Source organism: Clarias gariepinus, chromosome 17, assembly GCF_024256425.1.
Source record: "Clarias gariepinus isolate MV-2021 ecotype Netherlands chromosome 17, CGAR_prim_01v2, whole genome shotgun sequence".
In the NCBI taxonomy this organism is placed as follows: Eukaryota; Metazoa; Chordata; class Actinopteri; order Siluriformes; family Clariidae; genus Clarias; species Clarias gariepinus.
In genome coordinates this window covers 5604500-5615660 of record NC_071116.1, presented here as the reverse complement: position 1 = coordinate 5615660, position 11161 = coordinate 5604500, and the positions used below count along the sequence as shown (strand labels likewise).

The following is an 11161-nucleotide window of genomic DNA, read 5'->3' as shown; positions in this document are numbered from 1 at the left end:
CGCAGGACACACACACAAAAACACACTACTAGCAATTTGGGAACACCAATTACCCTAATCTGCATGTCTTGTACTAAAGCACCCGGAGGAAACCCACTAAACGCGGAGAGAACATCGAAACTACACACTCAAGACCAGAGGTGGGAATCGAACCCTCGACCCTGGAGGTACAAGGCCAGAGCTCACCTCTACACCACCGTGCCGCCTCAACTTAGTTCTGTTTATTATGAATACAATGGGAAAAGCAAGATCTAACAGAAGTAGCACATTTCAATTACAATGGTAAAATGAGTTTGCTAGAATACTGTAAAAGCCAAGTGATTGGAAACAAGCAACATTAATTCATATTTAACTAAAGTGTTTAAGCTTTGAAACCAGAACTGGTACAAACTTACTTTTAGAACTAAATCAGAGAAATGCCGGTAAAGTAAATCCCATGGTACAAAATTACCATTCTCCTAGTGATGCACGTTTGCACCATGACAAGGGTCCGTATTCACAAAGCTTCTTAGAAGTCTCTGAGAGCTCCTATCTTAGCTTAAAAAGTCCTAGCTGGGAGTTCTAGACTAAAAGTGACTTAGGGCAACTCTAAATAAGGAAAGTACAAAAACCTTCATCTTAGTGCGGAGGTGTGGTTGAGCCCGTTGCTGGGAACGATGCAGCAATTCAAGGACTTGTGATTGGTTGAAGTTTATTTCATGGACTAAATATCTTCAATCTAATTAGAACAGATAAATGTTGAAAATGTCTACTTTTGAAGCAACCAATTTCCAAACAGTAGTTATATTTAATTAGTAGTAGATTTAAGTTTTCTTACCAAACTGATTTTGTGACCCATTTCAGATTGATGGGAGAAAATGGCTCAGCTTTCACCAGTTTACATGATTGTTGGACAAATCTTTTTAAATGGTATGTAGCAAACAATCCAAGAGAGATGTAAGGAATGTAAGAGAACAAGAAAACCAAATTGGACAGAAGAGCAGTGTTTACTTTTAGCTTTACGTTCAGAGTTGAGAGTATTTCTTGTTTTCGCCATAGAAACTCGTAGGCCTCTTAAAAGTCTCTCTCTACTCTTTTTAAACAATTTTACCTTAGGAGCTGTTTTAAGGTCCAAGATGTTCTGTGAATCATTTTTATCTTTACTAAGATTCAGTACTAAATTTAAGGGGAAATTCTAAGAAAATGTCATAATTCTAAGAATTCTCACTAGGAGCAACTTTTAGGCTTAAGAACCTTTGTAAATACGGGGCCTGAATTGATGAGCTTTTAAACAGAACTCAAAAATAACTCGTTCAATTCGAGGAAGGTCGACTTTTGACAGAGCGACGTGCGGTTTTCTGTCTTGAAGCAGACAGATTGTAGCTTGAAGCTGATGGCATCAATCAGACAAACTGGAAAGGCCTGTAAGGTATGTTAATAGTGTGGAAAGTTCAACCGTAGATTGCTGTAAGATTACCAGGGGTGGAGTGGTCCAACAGATGTAACCTACATAAAGGGTCCCTGAAAATCCACGACTTTACAAAATAACCCTCAGCTAAATCCAACAGATAGGTTGCACATGATTGTGAGTATACCCATGTTCACATAGGTAAAAAAAACTTTTTAAAAACTAGCATAAAACAGTAATCTTATTCTAATTAGTACAAGTATTAGGGGATTCAATGTATTAAAGTGTAGCTGGCTTAATAAAATTTCAGATTTTTAGTACAAGATGCATCTATGAGCATGCATGACGTGCCATTATCTTGCAGACAATACTGACATGACAAACGTGCATTGGCAAATTGACATTTTATTACAATAACTGAACATGAACAGATTATAAAACACATAAAATATAAAATGTAAACACAGTTTTATAAGTTTTTTTCTTGCTAAATTAGATATGGAACAACAAAAAGAGCCCAAAATGCAAAGCATTGTGCATTTCGATATCCCAGAGAACTTTTATTTAATGCAACCATCAACTGCACCAATTATAGTCCTTAAAAAATTTCCAGAACGTAAACGTCTAAAAGACCAGAAATTGGTTTTTCAAGTCTCACAGGCTGCAGGTTTGACACTTCTTTGTAGGGTTTAGGAGAGGCCACATAAATTCTCACTCACTTCCCATAACTTCTTGGCTACGGAATTGTCTCTGGCTTTGGAGCTGACTTCCTGTACATCGCAGCAAGAAAAGTAGCGCCCGCTGAGTCGCTCGATGCCTTTCTGTAGTACGCAGTGGAGGGTCGTTTGAGCGCCGGTGGCTGGGTCCAGGAACAGCAGCCAGGATACTGGTTCGATGAACACCTTCTGCCAGAGACTGACGTGTCGAGAGAGCTCGGTTTTCACGACACCTGTTAGGGTTAAATGTGAGTTAATCCTTGATGTTTTAAATTTAAAAGTAATGTTTTAAAAGGTAACGTTACAGTTGAAACACACCCAAGACTGGTTAAAAAAACTGCAATGTTGATGTTAGGAACTTTTTTTTAAAAAGCAGCCGTCTTACCATTTAACATAAGGAAAAATATACCTGAATATCTTGTTAAATTATGATTTCATGGTTGGCGAACATTAATTAATTCCCATGGACCTACCGGGGTGAACGCTGTAGCAGGTGACATTAGTGCCTTTCAGCCTCTTGGCGAGTTCATGTGTAAAGAGAACATTACAAAGCTTGCTGTTGCAGTAGGCCTGAAAGAACTGCCAACTGTATCTCCCACTTCCCAGGTCTTTACTGGTAACCAGCGCATCAAAATCGATCTTGCCCCATTGGTAAGCCATTGAGGACAGGGTGACAACCCGGGCTCCAGGACTCTCCTTAAGGCGGTCCAGCAAGAGGCACGTCAGCAGGAAGTGCCCAAGATGATTGACACCAAACTCGATACCAAAACCGTCTTCGGTTCGACCGTCCGCTACAAGACCTGGGAAAGAAAATTGTTTAAATAACTGCTTCGCCTCAAAACTTCTCATCATGATCCTTTAAACATAATTTGCGAAACTACACCTGTGTTCAGTTTTACCTGCATTGTTAATAAGTACGTCCAGCTTGGATTCCTGCTTCAGGAAAGTCTCGGCGAAGGAACGCACCGATTTCAGACTGCTCAGATCGAGCTGCATGTACACTACATCCGTACTCCCAGTTACCTGTATGAGGGAGAAGACAAAAAAAATAAAAAACATCACTTGATTCATCTTCTTCACAATGGAGCACTCGAAGTGAACAGAAGCATCTTACTCTCTAACTCCTCATCATCATCATCATCATCATCATCTATATACCGCTTTATTCATCACACAACACACACTATGGGCAATTTGGGGACGCCATTTAATCTAATCTGCATGTCTTTGGACTGTGGGAGGAAACCAGAGTACCCGGAGAAACCCCACCAAGCACTGAACGAACAGACAGCAAACTCCATACACAAACCCCGAGGTGGGAATCGAACCCTGACCCTGTAGGTGCAAGGCTTTACCTTTTTAATATCACTGATGGCAGCTTCGGCTTTCTGTTTGTTCCTGCAAGCCAGGATCACTCTCGCGCCTCGTCCCGCGAGGTCCATCGCCGTGGCTTTGCCAATACCGGTGTTCCCACCTGAGGAAGAAAGAAAGAAAGGAATGCTCGGTCACGAAGCATATGGATGTGACAACAATACTTTCATGGACCTAACATACAGCCATGTGGCATTACAGCTTGGCAAAGTAATGAGAGAAAAGGGTGGAAAAACTACATACATACATACATACATTATTATCTAAGCCAACTTTATACTCATTATTCATGACTGGTGACTTGTTTTATAGAGACATTTGATGAAGTGTGAATGAGAACTCGACAAAACGAGACGCTTTAAATCAGAGTCTGGATTAAAATCAGGTCTTACCTGTAATTATGACTGTTTTCCCGTTGATTTCCCTCGTCCCTGTACATTTCGACTTCTTAAACAGAGTGTTCACTAAAGTCACATACACGAGTCCGAGCAGCACGACGCCGATGACGAGGGCGAACATGTCGGAGGCGGAAGGCGCGGGTTTGTGAGGTGATGTGAGCGACACGCGGCGTTTTTATACCTTTGTACTGAATCAGCGTGACGCACCGGGGCCTGACCGACGGGTTTCTGCCCTTTCGGCGTGTGTGTGTGTGTGTAATGTTTCACATTGTAACCAAACCAGTTCTATAAACCGGTTCATTAGTCCTGTGTGGAGGACTGTGTGTGTGTGTGTGTGTTTTGGCTTGTTCCTGTTTGAGATACTTTCTTCATAAATAACCTGAAATCCCACATTTTACATTCACATAATTGACAAACAAACAAGATAGCATATTTAGCATGAATTATAATCAAAACGGTCTGATGCCAAAATTAAACCTCCAATATTAAACCTCAATATATTTTATATTTTATTATACTTATTATTATGAATAATGAGTATAAAGTTGGCTTAAATAATAAAATGTGTGTGTATGTATGTGTATGTGTTTTTTCCCCTGTTTCTCTCAATACTTTGCCAAGCTGTAATGCCACATGGCTGTATGTTAGGTCCATGAAAATCATTAATACATCCGTATGCTTCGCGAACATAAAAACTATTTTCAAACAGACTGACCTAGCATTCCTTCCTTTTTTATTTTTATTTTTTTATTTTCATTGATACTCCATTTCACTTTGCATATGAGAGGTAAATCTTTCTCTCTCTCACGAGCTCATTGTCTATACCACTTTATTCTGTATACAGGGTCGAACCCACAACTTAGGGAACAAGGTGGGGTACACCCTGGACGGGGTGCCAATCCATCACAGGGCACACACACACACTCACACACAAACTGCAAGAAAGTTGGGAACGCTAGTTAGTCTCATCTGCATGTATTTGGACTTTGGGAGGAAACCGGAGTACCCGGAGGAAACCCACCAAGCACTTCATGCACACGAACCCTGAGACGGGAATCAAACCCTCGACTGTGGAGGTGCATGGCGACCGTGCTAACCACCCAGCCACAGTGCCACTCTTTGCTGGAAAGAATATTTATAATTAATATTTTTAATTAAGGGTGGCACGGTGGCATAGTGGTTAGTGCTGTCGCCCCCGCACCTCCAGAGTGCGTATTTTATTGCCGTCTTAGGGTCATGGAGTTGCATGTCATGACTGTGCTTTGTGGGTTAACTCCAGTACTCACCCTGATACTCACCCTGATACTCCAGTTTTCCTTCTACAGTCCAAAGACATGCAGATTAGTCTAATTGGGCTTACCAAATTGCCCGTAGTGTGTAAATAAGCATGTGAGTTTGTGTCCATGTGTGTGTGCCCTGCGTTGGATTGATACCCTGTCCAGGGTGTACCCCGCCTCGTGCCCTAAATCTCCTGGGACAGGCTATAGGCCTCCCGCTACTCTGTAAACAGGATAAAGCGGTATAGACGATGAGTTGAAATGAGGTTTTTAATTAATTAATTAAAATGATAGATTTTTAATTCTTAATTATGTCATTAAAAACCTTTATTTAAATACATTATATATACACTCATCAGCCATAACATTATGACCACCTATTTTTTCTGACACATTTCCATCACAACCAGCATGAACCTTTTTCTTAATTTGAGCTACAGTAGCTCTTTTATTGGATCAGACTACACAGGACAGCCAGATTTGGAGTTGCTCTGACCCAGTTGTCTAGCAATTACAATTTTACCCATCTCACAGTAGCTATATTTTCAATGTCTTCTGGAAGTGGGTGGGATGTATTAGGCAGCAAGTGAATGTTAAGTTCCTTAAGTTGATGTGTTGAAGCAGGGAACATGGACAAGCATAAGGACAAGCATAAAGATTGTGATGGCTAGAGGACTGGCTCAGAAAGACTCCAAACATGCAGCTCTTGTGGGATGTTTTCCCGGTCTGCAGCGGTCAGGACATACCAAAAGAGATCCAAGGAAGGAGAACTGGTGAATTGGCGACAGGGTCATGGGTGGCCAAGGCTCACTTATGCATATTTGGATTGAAGGCAGGGGGATTGAATTAGATCCAAAGGAAGCACTATTATAGATCAACTTGATGAAAAGGTTAACGCTAGTTGTGATAGAACAGAACAGGGGCATCAGAACACACTGTGCATCACTGTTATGGTGGCAAAAGGTCCCCCCCACTCAGTATTCGGCAGGTGGTCCTAATGATATGGCAGATTAGTGTATATATACAGTATATGGTTAGCACTGTCACCGTGCACCTTCAGGACCTGGGTTTGATTCCTGCCTCGGGATCTGTGCACGTAAAGTTTGCATCCCCCATGCTTGGTGGGTTTCCTTCCACAGTCCAAAGACATGCAGATTAGGCTAATTAATCCCAAATGTGCTTTTAAATGTCCTACCACGGTCGTATAAAATGGAAGTAAACACAATGATCACTATTGGCCCACTATGGTCCCTAGTTGGACTACAGAGGTTCCTAGATGGATGAATGGGTATAAAACCCAAATGTCCTCGTGCCATTAGCATGGATGCTAATATGTTGGTTAAAAAAACGCAACCTATTCAGAGCAAAACAGTCACTTAAGAACCTTGTAAAAAAAAAAAAAAAAAAAATTCCCTTTTTTTTTTTTTTTGTAAAATGATTTACAGGTAAAATGTCACCCCAGGTATCATTCATTAAAATTCTTGGACCTTGGCTGTACATCAGACACTGACAGACTGATTAACCTTTACACCTATTTTTTTTTCTAATTACCCTTTTTTCTTTTCTTTTTTTTTAACCGAATGTGGAAAAAAAAATCTAAATCAATCTCTCTCAATATAATACTGTTTGTATGTTTTTTTTTATTAATCACTATTACAATTTATTATACAGAGTACCTTTAAAAAAAAATTAAACAGAGTACCAATAAGCACTATCGCTACCCTGAACCAGTAAGGAAGAAATATATGTATAAGTATGAATAACCATAACTGAAATGAAATTTTACATACATGCAAAATAATCTTTTTGTTTGCCAGATTTAAAAAAAAGAAATAGATATATGAACCAATTTTTAGAAAGTACAGCCCAATGCACCTGATTATGTATTGAAAGAGACATATGAATGTTTTTGTCACAAGCAACATGTTTAGTTTTTCCCTTAATAAACACCTTCAATCTATTTGCATATCAAATTATTCATACAAATATATTGATTCAGAAAAAGCATGTCCAAAAAGTGAGTTGAGTTCACATTTCTCAGCTATGTGAATTTGCGCAATTGGCTTACTGTTTAGGAATCATCGGAATTTTGCCTGACTTAGTGCAGAGTGATTATTATGAGTGTTGACTTCACTTATGCTTGATATATTTAACTCAAGAATGCCGAATGACATCAGTGACACTGTTGACAGGTGCCCCCCCCCCCCCCCTTCATAACTCTACTGAGCTGTTGTGGATATAATATTGTATATATGGCTTCATCCTTTTTATTTATTTATTTATTTTTTTAACAACATGTACATACACCATATTCGATTGCCTAAGACGAGATGAGAAATTGTGACCTTTACTGCTTTTTACAAGCTGTAATGATCTCAATTTGCTTTTACCTTCCCACCTTTGGGTGTAGTCAGTTTTTTTTGTTAAGGCGTTTACCATCTCGCACTGTGAAACCATGCAAATGACACTGTTACATTCCTCTCACCGTCTTCGTCACATCTCATGCAGTTTACCTAATGTTTAGAGGTGTATTTTTATACCAGATTAGATGTTTTGCATCACATTCTAAACATCAGTAAAGGCCTACTTGTACAAAGTCAAGCTAGGCCACAGAGTCTTTCACTGACTTCCCAAAGCTTCTTGGCTATGGCGTCATCTCGAGCCTTGGGGAGCAAGTCCTCCACCTCGCACCCGGAAAAGTAGAAGCCACTCAGGTGTTCGATGCCGTCCTGGAGAGCACAGTGGAGGGATGTCTGAGCTCCTGACTCTGCATTCACGTAGAACAGTGCCATGATCGGCTCAAGTAAAATCTTAACCCATAGTGAGTTGTGACGATGTATGTCTGTTTTTACAGACCCTAGAAAGAGATCAGACAGTACAGGTGAGCTTTTCAGATGGGAAAATTGTTGGACGTACACTAGTGTTTACTATTTTCTGTGAAAATTCTTGTTGTGCCCAAACCTGGATTAACGCTGTAGCAGGTGACATTTGTTCGCTCCAGTCTCTTGGCCAGCTCGTGTGTGAACAGGATGTTGCAGAGTTTGCTGTGGCAGTAAGCCGCAACCATGTCTATCCTTTTATTTATTTGGCCCAGATCTCTGTGAGTGATGATGCGATCAAAGTTGATGTTCCCCATCTTGTACAAGCCCGAGGCGACCGTGATGACTCGGCTCGGCCCGCACTCTTTCAGTCGCTCCATCAGCAGAACCGTTAACAGGAAGTGGCCGATATGATTGACACAAAACATCATACCAAGACCTTCCTCCGTCTCGCCTGGAAGCAAAATTCCTGTATTAGGAAATGGGAAAAAAACAAATGATGAATAAAACAGCTGTTGATGTGAATTATGATTATTATAAAGATAAACAGGAGAAAGAACGCGATCACCTGCATTGTTAATGAGTATGTTGAGCCTGGGCTCGGTCTTGAGAAAGTTCTCAACGAAGGAGCGAACAGACTGGAGACTGGCCAGGTCCAAATGCATATACACCACCTGATCACTTCCACTTGCCTGTGTGTTTATGAGAAACCAAACACTCAGTGCCATCACATGATGATTTATCACTAAGTATAAGTGCATTTTCATGCTGGCAATTTTTTTTCCACAGAATTGACAGTATTTGTTTTGAAAAATTGTTAAGTATAATTACATGAAATTTTTTTTTTGTCTGGGTTTCACTCTGTATGATTAAAATATTCATAGTGGTTATCACTGTTGCCTTGCACCTCCAGGTTCTGGGTTCGATTCACTCCCAAGTTCTGCAGATTATGTTTACTGGCGTTTCCAAATTGCCCGTAGTGAATAAATTTGAGTGTATCATCATTTATAGCAGGATCCCGGTTGAGCTTGGAACCTATCCCAGGAGACTTAGGGCACAAGGTGGGGTACACCCTGGTCAGTCCATCGCAGAGCACACACACGCAGTCATTCATATACTACGGGCTGTTAGAGAACACCAGTTAGCCTAATCTGCATGTTTTTGGACTGTAGGAGGAAACCAGATTACCTAAAGGAACCTCACCAAGCAAGGGGAGAACATGCAAACTTCATGCACTCAAACCTAAGGCGGGACATGAACCCGGAACCTGGGGGTGCAAGGCAACAGTGCTAACCATTACGCCACCTTTCCGCCAACTCCAAAATTGATTTTTTAAAATAGATTTTTAATTTGCATAAGTCTTAGGCGGGTACCGTGCAAATGTCTAAGTCTTTAAAAACATTTGATCGTTTTTAAAGGCATCCCTGCTTCACAGCATTTTATACTCTTGCACAGTATTTTATGTTTGTATTTAAGGGTGGTTAATTCCACTATAATCCTGCAGGTGGTGCTCTAAACTATTCATACATTTGCAGGCATCACAGCATCCTGTGAGGTAGAAGAAAACAGTTTTCTACATTTCTTCACACTTGTAACAAACTCTTTAAAAAGTTTAGTATCGAATTAGGATATTAATGAAATCGTGATACTAATAGAATCGCAATCGAATCGGCACCTAGGCATCGTGATAATAATGTATCCGGTGGTCCCTGGGGATTCCCATCCTGACTATCCATCACCATCAGGGCATTAAGTCCTTGTCATGGACGAATTCTTTAAAATTTAAACAGAAAAATCGGATTGAGATCCATGTTTGCTGGGCAAAGATAGTTACGGCCGAACATGCCGGCCATACTTAGATATGCCTCTTCTGAAAACAGTCCTTAAGACTTTTTGCTCTGTGATGATATGCATGATCATCCTGACATGCAAACCCAAGATCATAAATGAGTGTAGAAATTTGATTACTTTTTTTTCAAGCAGTCATCTTCATATGTTTCATCCAGTTTATGTGTTCATGCAGGCATGATCTGTGAATGCCATATCACTCAAAAACCAATTTCTTCCAAATTGGTCGACTGTTTCTTGTGTGTGTGTGTGTGTGTGTGTGTGTGTGTGTGTTTCTTCCTATCCTGACATCTTTGACATCTTCCAGAATTTTTTCTTTTTATAACCTTCTTATTTTGTTTTAACTGGAGCTAGATTTTGGACACAGCTCCCCGGAAGCGATCGAACCCTTTTGCCCTACTCCGTGTTGGATTTCCTTCTGGAAGGAGTTTTATAATCCTTTTTGTACAGTTTCAACGGACCACTCTCTCGTTGGGGGAAAGTTCCCAAAGTTCTACAGCTTGTTAAGTTCTGTAGGCACCCCCCTCTGATTTGCATACTTAGCCAGAGTTTATTTTTTAGGAATGCAAATGATTAAGTGATTTTATTTCTTCCCCGAAATACCAATAAAGATATAGTTAGGCTGAATCTTCAAACATCCACTTTCTTTCCTTCGGCTGCTCCCATTCGGTGTCATCGGCTCTGGATATTTGATTAGGCACAGGTTTTTCCACATGATGCCGCTCCCCAATGTATCCAGGACTGGGGACTGAGAGCGCACTAACTTCCCAGACTGGGAATTGAACCCAGGACCTGGAGGTTAAAGGGCCAAATGCTAGCCACTCGATATTATTGTAATAATTATTTGAATTCTAAAGCACTGAAGTGAATCCCAGCAGGTCTCCTTAAATTTTCACAAAAGGTGGGATTTGGAGGTTCTACCTTTTTAATATCCTTTAGGGCAGTCTCGGCTCGCTGCCGGTCCCTGCAAGCCAGTATCACACGTGCTCCTCTCTTAGCAAGCTCCAGTGCTGTGGCCTTCCCAATGCCCGTGTTTGCACCTAAACAGCACAACAGAAACAGTTACTTAGACCAGAGTTCCAAGCTCTGGACCTTAAGTTCCAACTGTCCTTCTTTCCTTTGTTGTTATTTAGCTGATTGGTTCGAACCTGTGCACTAAAGGAATAGAGATTTTAGCGAGTCATGCACCTTACCTGTTATGATGACTGTCTTGCCATGTAGTTTTGCAGAGCTCTTACATTTAGGCATTTTCAAAACTGTTAAGGACAAAACTAGGTAAACACCGAGGAGAGCTCCACAGATGATCAGCAGGAGCAACATCTTGCACTCTTGTCTTATTAAAACA

At 40.7% G+C, this 11161-nt stretch overlaps 2 protein-coding genes across 2 annotated transcripts; both read right to left on the bottom strand.

Moving 5' to 3' along the window:
* Window positions 1-1774: 1774 nt before the first annotated feature.
* On the bottom strand, window positions 1775-4025 carry dhrs13a.2 (dehydrogenase/reductase (SDR family) member 13a, tandem duplicate 2). Its single transcript, XM_053516396.1, has 5 exons — window positions 3867-4025; window positions 3459-3577; window positions 3003-3126; window positions 2577-2903; window positions 1775-2336 (listed from the first exon to the last, which is right to left on the bottom strand). Exons 1-5 carry the CDS (start codon window positions 3991-3993, stop codon window positions 2077-2079), a joined length of 957 nt encoding a protein of 318 aa, XP_053372371.1. The 5' UTR covers window positions 3994-4025; the 3' UTR covers window positions 1775-2076.
* A 2801-nt stretch (window positions 4026-6826) lies between these two features.
* Window positions 6827-11136, bottom strand: LOC128545771 (dehydrogenase/reductase SDR family member 13-like). Its single transcript, XM_053516395.1, has 5 exons — window positions 11010-11136; window positions 10738-10856; window positions 8537-8660; window positions 8111-8437; window positions 6827-8006 (listed from the first exon to the last, which is right to left on the bottom strand). Exons 1-5 carry the CDS (start codon window positions 11134-11136, stop codon window positions 7747-7749), a joined length of 957 nt encoding a protein of 318 aa, XP_053372370.1. The 3' UTR covers window positions 6827-7746.
* Window positions 11137-11161: the final 25 nt, after the last annotated feature.